At 35.1% G+C, this 19280-nt stretch overlaps 1 protein-coding gene across 1 annotated transcript in view; it reads right to left on the reverse strand.

Moving 5' to 3' along the window:
* Positions 1-206: 206 nt before the first annotated feature.
* Positions 207-19280, reverse strand: part of FAM83B (family with sequence similarity 83 member B) — a 76637-nt gene continuing 57563 nt past the window's right edge. Inside the window, exons 2-4 of the mRNA XM_030928067.1 lie at positions 18826-18990; positions 17726-17850; positions 207-5580 (exon numbers count right to left, since the gene is read on the reverse strand). Of these exons, the coding sequence (XP_030783927.1) occupies positions 3279-5580; positions 17726-17850; positions 18826-18990 (2592 nt within the window). The 3' untranslated portion in view covers positions 207-3278. The remainder of the gene's footprint in view (positions 5581-17725; positions 17851-18825; positions 18991-19280) is intronic.

Consider the following 19280-nt stretch of genomic DNA (forward strand, 5'->3'; position numbering starts at 1 on the left):
CACTGAATTTGAAATATGAATAAATTACTACATGAAATATAATTGCTAATCAAAATAATGTTTTAAAGATGATTTCAAAGTTCATGGAGAAATATTTAAAAATACGTCCACATCTGAATTCCTGACTAGAATAACTAGGGGAAAGACTGAGCTTGAATGCAGAAATGCAGAGTATGAAGATTAAAAAAACAACAGCTTACAATATATTGATGTTTGTACAAAATAATTTATTATTCATTTATTGATCTAAAAACAGAAGTTCATTTGGAAGAATATTTCTTTATAATATCATACGTATATAAAATGTTGAGCTACTCAGGAACCTGAGGCTGGAGGATCGCTTGAGCCCAGGAGTTGGAGTCCAGGCTGGGCATACAAGCGAGAACCCATCTCTTAAAAAAGAAAAGTTAACAAGTTGACTCTTTGGTTTATCATTTTATCCTTTTTGTTTTAAATATTCTAGAACCCAAAATCTATCTGAATATCATGATAAAGTTATTTTAAAAAAACAGCATTGTACATGTCACACATATAGTCAGTGTAAAACAATTCTACTTTGCATCCCTTAGCCACAGGCACATTAAGAATTAACAGATATTCACAGAACACAGAAATATCTGTGGAACGATACTTGAATATGTGGATCTTGAGTAAAGCTGAATTCAGCCAGAATTAAACTTTTTGCATTATTTATCTAGATGACACTAGACATCATCTTGATTAAACAAGATATTTGCTTCCACAAGTGTAGGCTGACAACATATCCCCATATCTGAACACGCCCTGTCAGAATTATGGCTAATCCCAAACTTGTAATAGAGGGATATCTGCGTATTTGGGATACAGGGTCACTTACAGTATTCTCTAGCCATCTGCCAAGAACTACTTTGTGTTTCTGCTTAAAAACTAATGTACAGTATTACATATAGAGTAAAAACTGCATTACCAAAATTTAATATCAATGTACATCAAAGTGATATTATCTGTCCCCCAATATTAATATGGGGAGAAAAAGACAGAAAGTATATGGCCTAAAACTATTTCATCCACAAACTGTGATGGTGTCTGTTTAAAACTTAAACAGTAGCTGTAAATTTTTTGAAGTATTATATTCTTGCTCAGTCTTATCCCTGGAGAGTTTCTTGGCCACAGAGACTTTGGAAAGTTGCTATGTACATATTCTCAAGTATAGATATTTTTGAAGAAAAAAGATGCAAGAAAAACAATTTTTAAAAAACGCAGAGAAAAGTAAATCTGCTGTGCAAAAGCCTAAGTTACCTGTCAGGGGATGATGAAATAAAGCATTCTGTACTCCTCAATTCACTTAAGAGGAAGAGCTCAGGAACTATTTAAAAGGATGTTTTCATAAGCTATCTATATTTCCTGAAATTAAGGAAATTTCTGTACAAAAAGGCAACAGGCTTTTGGTTGTAATTAAACATGATTAAACTTCTACTCTTTATATAATTTCAGTTTTAAAGTTACATTGCACTAAATTTCAGGGCTTTCCATTTCAGAACTGCCTAATGGCTCATTATCCTAATTCCCCATCCAATACTAACAAAGAATGGGTAATAACAAAGTCAGTCTAGTTTGGTTAACTGTGGGTTCTTGGCTTTGTTTGGTTTTCTTTTCCTGTCATATTTTCTCCTGCTATGTTTTCTTTTTCATGGTTTCTAAACACTATGGAAAATTATTTTAATGACATAGATATTTTATACCATTATTTTAATTATTTTAATGAGATATATATATATAAAAATTTGTCTGAATCTTGCATTTTTAAAACAATAGTATACTGCTCCACACAGCAACTTAGAATGTATTAAGTAATATATTTAAAGTGATGTAAAAACACTTCACACTTCTCACAGGATGCATTGCTTCTTGAATTCTGTTCTTTGTGAATGAAGCAAAGTCAAGTTAAAGTCTCTGGAACAGATATGGAGCTTATACTTCATTACTGTAAGAAAGACAAAGGGTATCTTATAATCTGAATATCATCCTCAAATCATGGACAAACTAGCTCAGTACAGCTTTTCATTTTCCCAATGGTATTCTTACAAAAACACTATGCAGTCATATCATATTTGGCACAACTTAAAGAAGAGCAAGACCTGTAATCCCAGCATTTTGGGAGGCCAAGGCGGGCAAATCATGAGGTCAGGAGTTCAAGACTAGCCTGGCCAACATAGTGAAATCCTGTCTCTACTGAAAATATAAAAATTAGCCAGGTGTGGTGGTGTGCACCTGTAATCCCAGCTACTCAGGAGGCTGAGGCAGGAGAATCGTTTGAATTGGGGAGGCAGAGGTTGCAGTGAGCCAAGATCATGCCACTGCACTCTAGCCTGGGAGACAGAGCAAGACTCCATCTCAAAAGAGAAAAAAAAAGGAGCAAGAATTTTCACAAGAAGGACCCCTTCGCATTGTCATGCCAATCTAACAAAAATTTAGGCAGAAATTTACATTTCTAAAAGCTTTTACACAAAAGAAAAAGGAGGGGGAATCCATTCAGATTTTCTAAATTCCTACTGGTTTGTTCTAAATGTGAAGTAAGGAATGACTATAAAAAATCAGCAGCCTATGGGTAAGAGGAGGACAGCTCCCTGGGTCCAGTGTAGAGAGAAGCACATCCCAGACCGTTTTCAAAGGCTTAGGAAAATAAATTCCTACGAATGTCATTATACTGCATGAGACTGATACTTTGCAAACACTTCAGGCCAAAAAAAAAAAAAAAAAAAGTTTAAAAGGTACTGCTGTTGCCCAAACAGCTGTACAATGCTCCAGAGAAAAATTAATATTAATAAAATATAACAAGTTATCCTGTAGAATTTAAAGTTAATCTTAAAAAAAGGCTTTGTCCCATTTGCTTATATTTTTGAAGATATGAAAATACTATAAAGACATATTATAAAGGGTTACTGAGGGTAGTATGACCTTTTTAAAAGGAAATGGTTAAAACCATACACCATACACTATACATCATCCACATAAGTTTCTAAGTGAGACTTAAAATCTTCAGTCTAAAGAAAATGATTTAAATGCACCTGTTATTTTTACCATTACCACTTACAAATCATGTGTTTACAGAGAAATTCTATCTGCAGCAGACCCTAACTTTATCACACAGAAAAATAACTTTATACGAGGACACTGGTAAACATAGATATCATACCCATAATTCTGTCCTTAGGAAAATCTATTGGCATGTTACAAAGACTGTCCACAATTTTCTTTGGACAAATATTTATAGTCTCATTCATTTTGCATTTTAATAGCTATTTATTTTTGTGTATAAAGTTTCCAAACTTTTGCATAAATCCTCGAAACTTGTTCTCATTGGGTTGATACGAGCGATAAACACCAGCGTTGTAATTCAGCATTGGACTAGACCTGCCATAACTGTTGCTCACAGTCGCAGATTTTATTTCTGGGCGATTTATACTGGTATTTGGCATGTTGCTTGTTGGCTGAATAGAGCTCTCAATCTTACAAAATGGCTCAAAACGACTGTAAACACGCCTATCAGTTGAATGAGATCGTAGAAGCTCATTGGATGTTGGCCTTGGAGAAGAAGTTGGTCTTCTTTCAGGAGTAACAACTGCATTAATCTCCCTTGAGTCTCGGTATTGGATCTGTTCAGTGTTAAATCTTGGGGCAGAGGCATCTCCTGCTCTTTCCAAGAACTTGCTTTCAACTGGACCTGGAGAAGGTGTTCTTTTATTTTCATCTGATGGAGCATTTATCTCTTGAGATGGACTAACTGTTACATCTTCCTTACTCTTGTGGATGCTGCATTGAGAATTCGATGAGGAAGAATGTTTTCTTCTAGGAGATGAATCAACTTTTGTGTCTGATTTCTTTGGTTTTTGATTTTCTTCACCCTCAGAAACTAATGTGTCAGAGCTACTACACAATCTATAAAAGGCAGGTGCTTTATTTTTGGATAGATTTTCTTTCTTATCTGGGGTAAGGCTAAGTAATGACCTTAACTTCTGAGACCCCTTCTTCAAAAAACTTGGGGAACCCTTAACTTCCTTCTTTGAAGTGAGTTCTTTGTTGGATTCCTCTTTATTCACATCAAGTAAAGCAGCAATGGAAATTGATTTGGTAGTAGTGCCACTTGGAGGGTTTTCCTTGGTGACTTCCTCCTCATCCTCCTCCAAGTTATGAGTCACATTGTGCATGCTTTTAGAACTTTTCAGCAAATCTTCTTTGGGCTTTTCTGGTTGTCTAACTCGATTCCTGGTAAGTGTACTATATACATAATGCTTACTATTTCCAGGATCTAAGTTGGCTCTTGAGTTGTCAAATAATGGGAAACTTCGCCTTTTAAGTAGATTCTCAGTCTGTTGATTCTTTAGATTTTCTGTCTGCTTATTTACACACAAGGTTGTGTATATATAGTTATTTGATTCAGTATGGCCATTTGTAGTTTGGTTTAAGGCTACTGAGTGGTTTTCAGGAACCTGCAAGGTGTGCATTTTTGGTGCCTCTGACTGCAATGGGAGCTTGGGGATTGATTCTGGCAAGGGTTTGTCTGTCAAATGCTGTACATTTGTAGGGGTGTCTGGGACCTCTTTAGGTGTCTCACTTCCCTGAGAACCAATGATAGTTGAATTTGAGGAGCAAGTTGTGCAACTGTTAACTTCCTTTTGCTCAGGTAAAGTGGGTTTAAATACTAAAGAGGAACGAAGCCGGGAATGAGTATAAAGGGCATTGGCCTTCAAATTATCAGGATTATCATAGCCCTCAAATCGGTCACCTAAAGCTGATCCATTTGAGTCTGGTATAGCTTCTGAATGATCATTTAAGTAGGATTCAATTCTCCAGTTACGCAGGAATGACTTTGTAGTATGTTCAAGAGTTGGCATTCGTTGTTGCAAAAAGCGGATATGGTTATCTGTTCCATTAAAAGACCTCCGAAGATTTGAATTCCTGTCTGCAAGATTTGTTGTTTTTCTCTGTGCAAGCCGATTGGCAAAACTCTGGGCGGGTGCGTTGTGGTGGCTTGCATAGCCTTCCCGTGATGAGGACGCCACACTGAGACTATCAGATGGCTTTTTCCAATTACCAGGTGGATTATTGGTTCTATTCAGAGCTCTGTTAAGCAGGAGGTATGGCACTGTTTCTGGCTGTTCCCCAGCATAACTATGTCTTTTCCAATTTTCATTTATCTGACTGGGTTGAAACTGACGTATTGCGTTTGGACCATTAAAGTTTGGAACAAAATGAGGTTTGTATCCATGACTTCTTATGTTATATTTGTCATGTTCATTTAAAGTATATATCCCTCTGTTTCTGAAGTAACTAGAATCTAGTTTATGAATCTTGTCTTGTCTACCAAAAAGGTTTCTTTGGCTGGAAACAGATGCTAATGAAGAAACCGAATGCTGGTAAGTGCCATTTTCCCAGAGGGCTTTGCCATGCTTCACCCTTGCTGATTCTTCCTGAGCAAATGAACTGGGGACACAGGATCTGGCATAGAGAGTTCTAAATTCTTCATCAAAGGACTCAACAAGTTGTCCTGTAATTATCTGAACCATGCTGAGGTGAGCTTTCTCAAATGACCACATATAGCTGGGGGAAAAAAATGGAAAAAATTTAATCATTTAAGTTAAAAGATTGATAATAACATATAGTTCTACTAGAAAAAGTAAAACTTAATGACTGAAATATGTTTTTGTACTTTTCTTTGGCTACCATTATTTAGAATATTTACCATCATTACATGCACTACATGTCTTCCCATCCTCATATTCACATTTTAAGTATCAATGCAACTCAAATTATGGCTTTGAATTCACTACTTTCCAGAAGTCCAAAGAAAAACTTGCTGTGCTTTTTCAAAAGCAATCTGCAGATTCAATGCAATTCCTATCAAAATACCATCATCATTTTTCACATAAGAAGAAACAATCCTAAAATTCATATGGAACCAAAAAAGAGCCTGCATAGCCAAAGCAAAACCAAACAAAAAGAAGAAATCTAGAGGCATTAAATTACCTGATTTCAAATTATACCACGAGGCTATGGTTACCAAAACAGCATGGTACTGGTGTAAGAATAGGCACATACACCAATGGAATAGAATAGGGAACCCAGAAATAAAGTCAAATACCTACAGCCAACTGATCTTTAACAAAGCAAACAAAAACATAAAGTATGGAAAGGACACCCTATTCAACAAATGGTACTGGAATAATTGGCAAGTCACATGTAGAAGAATGAAACTGGATCCTCATTTCTCACCTTAAGCAAAAATCGACTCAAGATGGATCAAAAACTTAAATCTAAAACCTGAAACCATAACAATTCTAGAACACAACATCATAAAAACTCTTCTACACATTGGTTTACGCAAAGAGTTCATGACCAAGAACCCCAAAACAAACGCAACAAGAACAGAGAAAAATAGATGTAACTTCATTAAACAAAAAAGCTTCTACACAGCAAAATAATCATCAGAGTAAAGAGACAACCCACGGAGTGGGAGAAACTATTTGTGAACTATGCATCCAACAAAGGACTAATATCCAGAATCCACAAGGAACTCAGATTAGCCAGAAAAAAACAAATAATCCCACCAAAAGTGGGACAAAGACATGAACAGACAATTCTCAATAGAAAATACAAATGACCAACAAAAATACAAAAGAAAATGCTCAACATCATTGATTATCTGGGAAATGCAAATTAAACCCACAATGAGGTACCACTTTACACCTGCAAGAATGGCCATAATTAAAAAATCAAAAACTAATAGACACTGGCATGCATGCGGTGAAAAGAGAACATTTTTACATTCCTGGTGGAAATGTAAACTAGTAAAACTACTGTGGAAAACAGTACAAAGATTCCTTGAGGAACTAAAAGTAGAACTACCATTCAATCCAGAAATCCCACTATTAGGCATCTACCCAGAGAAAAAGAAGTTGTTTTATCAAAAACACTTGCACATGCATGTTTATAGCAGCACAATTTGCAGCAGCAAAAATATGGAACCAGCCTAAATGCTCATCAACCAACAAGTGAATAAAGAAAATGTGGTAGGTATATACCATGGAATACTACTCAACCATAAAAAGGAACAAAATAATGGCATTTGCAGCAACCTGGATGGAATTGGAGACCATTATTCTAAGTGAAGTAACTCAGGAATGGAAAACCAAATATTGTATGTTCTCACTTATCAGTGAGAGTTAAGATATGAAGATGCAAAGTCATAAGAATGATATAATGACTAGAGGGAGAGGGTAGGAGAGGGGTGAGGGATAACAGACTACACACTGGGTACAGTGTACACTGCTAGGGTGATGGGTGCACCAAAATCTCAGAAATCACCACTAAAGAACTTATTCATGTAACCAAAAGCCAACTGTTCCCCAAACGCTAATGAAATAAATAAATAAATAAAATAGAACATTAAAAAAATAAAGAAAAATTTGCTGTGTATTTTGCATCTGTGTCAAAACTTTGTGGCATAAAAACCGATATTATATTTCATATATAACATCTTGGCAGAATGCAGTAAAGCCAGTGTTGGAGAAAAAGTCGAGAGGCCTGGCTTCTGCTGAATTGTAGACACACGAGCTTGGGCTTCACTTTCCTCGTGTCCAACGTAAGGATGCGGACAGCATAATAGCTATAATGCCTTATAGCTTTAACATGATATAATGTAAGATACAGTTGTGCTAATGCATGAATTTTAAGAGTCTATAAGTTTTCAGACCGCTATCTCTGTGGTTTACTTAATAAGTGTAATTTAGGATGCCAAGAGCTGTAAACAGGATTTGTGGCCAGCTGCCTCAATCATTAAAGGGCAGACTTCACTGTACTTACTGTACACAGTATTAGTAAATGTAGACCTCAGAAACCATGCCAGTCAAAATGCCAATCAGGATCTTTTAATATAAAATATAATTTTTAGGAAATTAATGTTTATATGACTTTATAGTACTTTATGGAAGCTCCAATTCCTTTCCTAGAGTTTAGAGGTAACAGCTATCTTTAAACTTCATATCAAATTTTAAACCTCATTTTTGAAAATCTAATGATTTAATATACAGTCCCTGAGCTGAAAAATAAATGAATTGCTGTTATGCTATGCATAAAGTAATGTATATGACACAATGGGGAGTAATACAAAAGAAAAAAGAGACACTCTCCACATTGAACCATCTTATTTTTATAAAGGAGACAAAAAATGCAGAAAAAATAACTAAAAGAATGTGCAAACATTTAAAATACATAAAATATTACATATCACAAACAGGACCATGTAATTTAAGAAACTTCTTATTTGGATATGCTTAATTTTATCTAGCATGCCTACAGGAAGCATGATATAGGAGGAATATTGATTATGCCACTGGGCTGACTTAAAAGAAATGGTACAAAAGTAAGTAACTAAAGAAATTTTCAATCTGACTAAAGGTATGAATACAAAATATTAGAAACAGCAAGCAATGGAATGAACAGTCAACTATCAAGTATGAGGAAATCCATGAAGAATGTGAAGTTTTGCAGTATTTTGATACATACTAGATTCCCAGTTCAGACACAAAAGATGTGGGAAGACAATTTGTGTGGAGGGAGTAATATGGAAAAGGGAAGAATACAATAAGGGTCATGTTCTAGTTGAACACAGAAAACATACTATATATAGCTGGAGCAAAGAAGCCATATAAGAGACTGATGAACTAGTGGGGAAAATCTTGAAAACAAAACAGAACGTTTGATTATGTAGAATTTGTTTCCAAATTTGGATAAATTATAATAGAAAGAACTGTCTGAGGAACTATTTTTTCCAGCAGCTATTTGTAGTACTATTGCAGTATAGACTTAAAAGTAAGAGCCCAACCAAAGTAGAAATTGGAATAATGAGTGAAAATGTTGAGCCAGTAGTAAGAAGAAAGAACCAAAAGATGTCATGTCAAAAGAATATCCATACGTTATTAAATAAAAACAACTTCCAAGTGTTGAGGTTAGGAAACTAAGAAGATATTGGTATTGATGAATGTGTGGCAATTGGAAAAGTTTCCTTGCTATAGTAAATCAGAAAATAATATTGTAAAAAAAAAATTTAGGCAACAGGAAGACATTCAATTGAATATATTCAGTAAGTAAATCTGAAAACCTACAGACATGCTTTGGGGCTTGGAAATGAATCTCTATATTCTTCTGTTATCATAGGTGATTTCTATGACATTAACTACCAAGTCTGTATTGTCAGTGCTGACCTCTTCCTCATCTCTGGAATCAGTGTTCCATCTCTACTCAAAATTTTAGTGGGCCTTGCAAACCTAACATGTATGACTCGTAAGTTGTCATCTAGCACTCCTCCTTCCCCGACCTATTTCTTCCCTAGTATTACTTATTTAAGTCAGTGACTCAACCATCTTTCAGGTGATCAAGACAGGAAACAAGCAGTCTTCTTTGAATATCCTCTTTTTCAGAACCAAAAGGTCCTGTTGACTCTGCTTGCAGAACCTCTCACAAATCAGTCCTATCCCACTATCACACTAGTCTTAGCATTATCAGCTAATTTGACTCTTAGCATCCTCATTTGCTCATTTTTCAATCATCAGAACCGCAGAAGTGATCTTTGCATAAAACAAATTGGGTCATGTCACACTTCCATACAGAACTTTCTATTTTGTTTAAAAGAGACTTCAGACTCCTTACCTGGCCTAAGATAATTCCTCCCCTGCTTGCTTTCCAATTCTACTATGGATAGCTCTTCCCTTGATTAATGTGGTCCTACCATATTGGCCTTTCTGCTTATCCCCCCAGATATTTACTCCAGGATCTTTTATCTATTGTTCCCTCTTCAATACATCTCTTCTCTCTGACAGTCCTGGGCTGACATGCTCTTAGAATACATTTATGATCACTCTATTCAAAGTATCCATCTAATTAAGCTTTATCATATTCCCCTGATTTCATTTATACAATACCCCATTACCACTATCTGACATTTCCTTGCATGTTCTCCCTTTGTGAATCATCTGTCTCCAATGCCCTACTAAAATAAAATTTAGCTCAACAATCTTGTATACCTTATTTAGGACTGCATTCCCAGGGGCTAAGAATGGTGCTTGGCATATTGTAAACTCTTAAAAACATTAGTTGTAACCAAACAAATGATAATATAAATGAATTATTAGTTTCAAAATCAAATAAGACTAAAAGGCAAAGATGTTTATGTTGGTGGAAAACTTAAAAGGTTTACATTAAATCCGGATTATCATGCATGTTTATTTCTTTTTCTTCCCTACACACTACTAAAAAGATAGCAAAGGGAAAAGGGAAGTAGCAAGTGAAAGTATTTAATACAAGTTTAGAATAGAGAAATCTGATGGAGAAGTGGTAGCTGACTTAGAGGAAGTTTGCATGAGGTAAGCACCAATGAGAATAAGCCAGTTGGGCCCAGCAGAATCTATGAATTCAACATTGGATCAAAAGATAAGGTAATAAAATGGTGGGTTAGAAAGGTCATGAACATAGAGAAACAGGAAGATTGAAAGTCGCATACAGAGCAGTTGGGCCTCCAGGTTCCCTACTCTTTCCTTTCCCATGAAACACTCCTTCCTATCCCTTTCAGAAATCCTAAGGTTTACTTCAGCAGAAACCAATCCAGAGAAAGTCTGAATTCAGAAACTTTAAACAACTCATGACTGGGATAAAGGTGAGCTAAGAATGAGGCTTATCAGACCCTCAGCTTTCTTCCCCATTCTGTTTCCAGAGTATCTTCAGCTAGGATCATATTCTGACTTCGTTCCAAATTCCATCTCCTTTGACAATCTTTTGGAGAAAGAGATTATTCTCTGGAAACATCGAAAAACCCCAGATAAGTGATGTTTATATTGATAGTCAGGGATCCTCCTGTAAAGTTGCCAGGACCCCAGTCTATCATTCAGCTGTAAACTCAAATGTTGATAAGCATTTCCCCGCTCAGTTTCTAATCAGCTTTACAGTGCCTTGTTCTTAAATATAAACACATAGCAAAGATTAACAGACGAATAAAGCAAGTTTCAAAGACAGCTTATGAAGCTTAAGAGCTTAGATGCAATCAGAGATCAAAACAAACTGGAAAATGGCACCTAGAAGAAACAGACACAAACCACAAATAAAAATACTTCCCAAAACACAAACACAAAGTGAATAAAGTAGCAGATTAGAAAGTTACAGGCCCTACTTACCCCAGAGAGACACTAAGTTAACAGCAATATGTGAAACAGAAGACCTCTGTGAAACGCTAGAGACCAACTGCAAAGACAGAGCACCCAGAACATTGTATTCCAGCCAAACAGTTTGGAAAATCTGTGATGTTTGGCAAGCTCATTCCTATTCCTCCCCCATATGGTATAGCATGAAGCAAACAGAGGGAAACTTTTCCCCCAGCCCCCAGATTGGGGGTCCTCCCTCAGGATGGAAATAAAAGAGTAGACTATGGATCATAATTCTGGCTTGTCTTCAGTGCAGCCCAAGAGACTGGCTTCTATCTTGCCTGAGTGCTGGTAGGATTGGAACCAGAGTTTAGAAATCATTGAAAATAGAGGTAAGCAGCATGTTAAACCTGCAGTTCCATGGGCAGACACCAAGGGAACAAGAGGTCAGAAAAGATCTGAAAGGTCCTAGAATCTGCATCTGGGCTGAATGATAAAGGTCTTCCCCCGAACAAAGACAGCCCATAAAGACTGGGAGAGGTAACTGATTATTTATACAATGCCTGAATACTAGTGAAACATTACAAGGCATATGAAGAAGCAGGGAAACTAAGCCCAATCATAAGAAATAAAATAAAACTCCAGAAACTGACTCCAAAGAATCACAGATCTATGAGCTGCCTGATAAAATATTTAAAATAACTATTATAAAAATGCTCAATGAGCTAAAAACAAACAAAAACTAACAAACAAAAACATCAACAACACACACACACACACAGACAAGTAAACAAAATCAGGAAAATGATATACCAATGGAATGAGAATACCAATAAAGATAAACTATAAAATAGAACTAAAAGGAAATTCTGGAACTGAAAAATAAAATAACTGAATAATTCATTAGAAGGAAGGATTCAACCGCAGACTTGATCAGGCAGAATAAATAATGAATAAATGTGAAGACAGGTCATGGATATAATTGAGTCAGAGGAGCAAAATGAAAAAAAAAGGAATGAAGAAAAGTAAAGATATACTAAAGAATTTACAGAACTACCAAGCAGATCAATATATGCATTATGAGAAGCTCAGAAAGAAGAGAGGCAAAGAAGCAGATAACTTATTTGAAGAAATAGTGGACAGAAACTTCCCAAGTCTGAGGAAAAAAAATTGACCTACAAATTTTAAAGAACTCAAACTGGGATAAATTCAGAAAGAATTATACCAAGACACATTATAATCAGACCTGTTTAAAGTCAAAGACAAACAGAAAGTCTTGAAAGCATCAAAAGAAAGGTGATTTGTCACATACAAGGGAGCTGCCATTAGACTATCAGCGACTTTCTCAGCAGAAAGTTTGCAGGCTACAATGAAGCAGGAAAATATAATCAAAGAGCTATAAGAAAAACACTGAAAACATCAAAAATCCAGCAAAATTGTCCTTCAAAAGGAAGGAGAAATTAAGACTGTCCCAGACAAATGAAATCTGAGAGAGTTCACTATTAGATCTACTGTACACAAAATGCTAAAGTGAATCTTTTAAGTTGAAATAAAAGGATGGTAGAGAGCAACACAAAGTCTTATGAAAATACAATGTTCTCCAGTAAAAGTAAATATGTAGACAAATGAAGTGACCTGTACTATTTCAGATGTGGTTCATAGAATTTAAATGTAAAAAATATGAAAAGTAACTTTAAATCTGTGTTCATTGCTATACAATATATAAATATGTAATTTGTTGCAACAGTTATATAAAGTGAGGAGTAGAGCTATAAAGGAGTGGAGTTTTCATATGTGATTGAAGTTAAGAGTTCAAAATAAAATGCTATAACTTTAAAATGTTTTATGTAAGGCCATGCAATGGTGGCTCATGCCTGTAATTCCAACACTTCGGGAGGTTGAGGTGGGCAGATCACCTGAGATCAGAAGTTCAAGACCAGCCTAGCTAACATAGTGAAACCCAGTTTCTACAAATAATACAAAAAATTAGCCAAGCGTGGTGGTGCACACCTGTAATCCCAGCTACTCAGGAGGCTGAGGCAAGAGAATAGCTTGAACCTGGGAGGCAGAGGTTGCAGTGAGCCGAGATCGTGCCATTGCACTCTAGCTTAGGCAACAAAAATGAAACTCCATCTCAAAAAAAAAAAAAAAGTTTTATGTAATTCCAGTGATAACTGAAAAGAAAATATCTTTAGAATATACGCAAAAGGAAATGAGATGATAATCAAAGCATATATGTGCAAAAACAACAACAACAAAAAAACCCACAAAAAAACTGCAGTAAAAGAGGGAAAGAAGAACAAAGAAGCTAAAAGACATACGGAAAAAAAATGATAATAGTAAGTCCTTCTCCATCAGTAATTAGTTAAAAGGTAAATGAATTAAATTACCTCATCGAAAGACTGTAATTGACTGAATGGATTAAAAAGAACAGTATCCAAATATATGCGATCTTTAAGAGACTCACTTTTGATCTAAGGACACACATAAGCTAAAAGTAAGAGGATAAAAAAAGATATGCCATGCAATTGGTAACCAAAAGAGAGAGCAGGAGTTGCTATAAAAATATCAGGAAAAACAGGCTTTAAATTAAAATAAAAAAACTTACAAGAGATAAAGAAGAATATTATATGATGAAAAAGGGGTCAATTCACCAAGAAGATATAACAATTATAAGTATTTCTGCAGCAAACCTCAGAGCTCCTAAATATACAAAGCAAACTTTAACAGAATTGAAGGGGACAGACAGCAACACAGTATTAGTAGGAGACTTCAATTCTCCACTTTCTATAATGAATGCAATAAGACAGAAGATGAAAAGGAACACAGACAACTTGAACAAGAGTACAGACCAACAGCACCTAACAGACATAATAGAGAACACCTGACAAAAGCAGAATATACGTTCTTCTCAAGTACACATGGTACATTCTCCAAGACAGACCACAGGTTAGGCAAAACAAACCTCAACAAATTAAAGATTTAAATCACACAAAGTATCTTATCTTGATTGCAACAGAAAACAACTAGAAATCAACGGTACAAGGAAAATTGGAAAATTCACAGATATGTGGAAATTAAACAACACAACTTTGAATAGCCAATGAGTCAAAGAAGAAGTCACAAAGGAAATTAGAAAATACCTTAAGACAAATGAATATAAAAACACAAGATATCAAAATTTATGAGATGTAGCAAAAGCACTCTTAAGAGGGAAGTTTACAGCTGTAAATACATATATTAAAAAAGTGAAAAGATCTCCTCTGACTTAACCATTACCTAGTCTATGCATGTAATAAAATATAAAAAATACGACCTATACCATATGTACACAAATTTTTATCAATAAAACTTTTTTTTTAAAGCTGAAAGATCTCACGCTACAACCTAACTTTATACCTCAAGAAACTCAAAAAAAGAAAAACAAACTAATAGGGAAAAAAGGGAAATCCTGAAAGGTTCAAGAAAGAAAAAATGGCTGCATGAAAAGAATGTGACTAATAAAAATTGTTGAAACTTCTCAGCAGCAACTTTGATTACGGGGCAATACCTTACCAATTCGGAGAAAAAATGGTTCAACTTAGAGTTCCATCCCAAGTTAAGCCATAAATGACCTAGGATTATACATTTTTTAAACTTAAAAGTCCTTGAGCAATTTTGGGAGAAAGATGGAGACGTAGAAACAAAATGAGGAAATATGGGATTTAAGAAATCATGGATCAAATCACTTAGAAACACAAAAAATATCAGGCCCCCAGGTGTGCTTCCAATTTAAGGACCTGCTAGTTTAGATGGGATGTCACGGATGGTTGGCTGTAACTGAACATTTGGGAAAGTTATCCATGTGTTGCAAAATCTGTGTGGTCAACTGGAGAAAAAAGTAGCAATAGATAAATAGAAAACAAAGACAATGAATAAAAACAAAATGGCCATTATTAACTTGGTTTTGAAAAAAGAAACACATCACTCTATGGCTCATCAGTGATCCATTTTGACAAAGTTTCAATAATGTAGACCTGGACTTCTCATTTAACCAAAAATTGTGATAAAACTATAATGCAGACAAGAAGGAATAGTAGGTAGGAAATACAATTCTCCAAAAATAAAAAGTCAAGATAATATATGAAATTGGTAAATCAAACAAGAATAGCATAATCATGTTATTTAAGGGATGAAATAAATATTGGAAGAACCAACTAAAAGAATTGAGCAACTGCATCTGGAGATCGAGTTGGCTAGAGATGGAAAACAAAAATCACTGTTTTGTACTGCACATATTTTAGTAATATTTGGTTTTTTAAAAAAGTATGCAAATATTTTCATGGATAAAAAAGCTAACTATCTACTCCCAGCTCCACTAAACACACACTGTCAGACATTAGTCACGAAGTTGACTTAAAAATTCCGAGTTCCTGGCTGATGGCTTAAATAAGTCCATGAGTGTAAATAGTAACAGTATGTTGGTTGCAACATGGACCTCAACTGTGATGATTTTTATGTGTGGTTAAAAATGGAAGCTGAGAGTTGCCAACATCAGCCAACTTGTCTTTTGAAAGTAACTTTTATCGAGCTCATGAGATTAAAAATGAAAAAGCCTATAAAATTATCTCTCAGTCTGATTTATAGACAATGGTTTATCAAACATTCATCAATGGTAGTATCATGTTATGGAAAAACTCCTCATGCTTTCCTGATAAAGTCATCACCATGTGAGTGAGCTGCCACACAATGTGTAATTGTGGAAAATACAGATTCTGGGCCTCTCCAGGAACGGGAGCAGTTTAGAATCCAATTATATCCCACGGCAAAGAATACTGAATTAAAGAAGAAGGCATTTTCAACTCGCCTATGAGGAAAACAATAGCAATACTAGAATATGAGGGACAAAGGCTGTTTTTAAACCAAAAGGAAATTCACTTGTAACCAAGCTAGTTCATAACTAGTTCATAACTAGTTCATAACTAGTCTACCACATCCTGTTCGAATACTGTTAGCAATAGGAAAGGTCCACAATAATGTCAAAAAAATAAAAAGGACAATGATTGACAACTACGAATTATTTAAAGAAATGTATTTAAAACGAACTTGAGATAACACAGAGGGTGTTAGTTAAGAATTGTGATGAATTTTTATAATCCATGGTCCTGGGAATCCCATAGTTACTATCATAAATAGTTACTTAAATTCTGCCGCTGGCTTCTGATATAGACAGAGAGATACAGATATATAATTTTTTTGTCATTGCTGTTGTTTGATTTTCCCCCAAATTAATAGAAAGTAGCTCAGCTACACTCATTGCAACACTAGGAACTACTAATATCTAGTGGCAGCAAAACAAAGTTGAAGTAAATTTACTGTCAAAGATAATCTTAAAACTTAAATAATAACCATAGAAACTATTAATTGTGATGAGCTTAAATAACAATCATTCTACAACTCAAGTGAACTCTCAATTTTAATTAAAAGTTCAATTAAAACCTCTCTAAAACCAAGTGGGTCTGGACAAATATATTCACATATAATGAGTCTTTAAAAGGACTCACTAATTTCAAGCACTAGTTGTATTTTCTGCTCTTAATATGTTTTCATTTGGAACTCCAAACAACATTTTTTTTAAAAAAGGTCCTGAGCTTAAAGAGAGGGTTAGCAGAAAGTAACAAATCAAGTCCTAAAATAATAGTTAACATTAGGGGTTTGGGATGCATGAACTCATTTAATCCTCACAACAATGTCATGAGGCCAGTTCTGATTCCCCTCATTTTAGAGCAGAGGAACCTAAAGTGCGACCATATAAAGTAACTTGCTCAAGGCCACCATCTCAATGTGATACTTCCTTCCCATGGGCTTTCTGTTACTAAGACAGGAGACAAAGGTTTCGCCTTACACAGTCGTGTTCACATCCATAGCTCTTCTGGATTCTTCCCTCAGTCTTTAATAATGAATCTACTCTGCCTCAGTGACCTGGCAGTTCATGGGTATTTGCTGGTGCTTTTATCTGCCTGTTTGTGTAGCCTCACTCTGTATCTGATTCAGGACTGAAGGTAGGGGATTTATTTACAAAAGAATATTAGGGCAGGCTTACACTCTGGAGCCAGCCTCACCTGGACTGGGCTGCCAGTTCTACTTTGATCAGATTCTTAAGAATACAAAATAAGAAAAATCCATTTACCAGATTATTTAAAGTGGTAACTAACTTATGCTTTCACAAACAATTGTAACTAAATTCATACCATACAATGTTTCCATAAGGAGCAAAACCACTGTAGTACCATAGAGCTGCAGGGAACCTTAGATATTGGTCAATGTCTTCATTTTCTGGATGAAGAATCTGAAGCTCAAGGAAGTTATATGATTTGCCTAAGATCTTAATGCTCTTTAGTGGCAGATTCATAACTCAAACCTAGGTCTCTAATCTCCCATGCAAGTGTTCTCTCTCTCTTTTTTTTTTTTTTTTTTTAACTGTTAAGAAAGAGCTTAACTGATTATGTTAAAATTTGAAACTAATAAATCATCTAAATGATTTTTAACACTGAAGTTAAACACAATGATCTTACCTGTAAGAACCGTACATCACTTTCTGGCAGTCAACTAACAAAAATTTCTGTTCCATTTTTCCATGGAATTTTGCCCCCGTTTTTGAAAGATAATCTTGGCCTTTTACTGTTCGTACTCGAATATTCTAGAATTATATATAAATAAAAAGCAGACATTATGGGTAGGAAAAGAATATTTTGAAAACTAAAACCCATGATATAATCTTAATATAAAAAAAATTTACTTCAGGTAATTTAAAAAAAAACTCCCAAATATTAAATCCTTAAGGAAAATAATCATTTAAAATATACATTTCAACACAGCTTAAATAGGAGACTTCACTTTACATTCACACAGAATGGCATCAAAAATCATCAGGCTCTGACTATAAAAAACCCTTTTGGGTTATAATGCCTTGATCATAAATTAACTAAAATAAAAATTAACCTTCCTTTTAAAAAGTCAAAAGTAACAGAAAATACTACGCAAAATGATTCTGATAAGCAATACATGCTGAACCACAGATGCTTGTGAGTCACTGGTTTCAAAGCCGTGCATGCAAAACTGATATATTAAATATTAATCAGTAAAAACACAGTAAAAGCCCTCATGAAGGCCGGGCATGGTGCTCATGCCTGTAATCCCAGCACTTTGAGAGGCCGAGGTAAGTGGATCACGAGGGTCAGGAGTTCACGACCAGCCTGGCCAAGATGGTGAAACCCCGTCTCTACTAAAAATACAAAAAAAATTAGCCGGGCATGGTGGTGGGCACCTGTAATCCCGGCTACTCGAGAGGCTGAGGCAGGAGAATTGCTTGACCCAGGAGGTGGAGGTAGCAGTGAGCTATAAGATTGCACCACTGCACTCCAGTCTGGGAGGCAGAGCAAGACTCCTTCTCAAAAACAAATAAACAAACAAATACACACTCTCATGAAGATGTGCTTTCAGTCACATTCTAAAAAGTACAGGGGACCTTTCTGTGATCAGTCATTTCATAACCTTAAATATGTATACTTTTTTCTTTTTAACTTTTATATTTATCTACCTTAATATGCCTTACATTTGACTGAGTTGAAAATGACACACAAAATACTTGAGAAAAAAAACACAGAATTCTTACCCTGAGACGCTGAACTGAACAACCTTGTTTCTCAGTCATATTTAGAAAATGATTAAAATTGGACTCATCAAGCAGAATGTAAACAGATACTCCTCGAGTTGATGCCTCAACTATTTCTTTGAAAATGTCCACATCTGTAAATATATCCATCACTAAAGCAATGACCTGTTAAAGAAAAGAATATGAAACAATGTTAGATCCTTGACAGAGAAAGATTAAGAAACTGCTTATTTTCAGTAAAGGTCAGATAAAATTTTTAAAAATTAAATGCATAAATGTACAGATGTGTAATATATATGTATATACAAATATGCATTTCATTTTCTAAAATGGAAGATAAAACCATATTAAAATAAGCAAATAACTATATGCAGATTTGTAACACTAAGTCATTTTCATATTAGCTTTAATTTATTTATTTATTTATTTTTTTTTTTGAGACGGAGTCTGGCTCT

Source organism: Rhinopithecus roxellana, chromosome 4, assembly GCF_007565055.1.
Source record: "Rhinopithecus roxellana isolate Shanxi Qingling chromosome 4, ASM756505v1, whole genome shotgun sequence".
In the NCBI taxonomy this organism is placed as follows: domain Eukaryota; kingdom Metazoa; phylum Chordata; class Mammalia; order Primates; family Cercopithecidae; genus Rhinopithecus; species Rhinopithecus roxellana.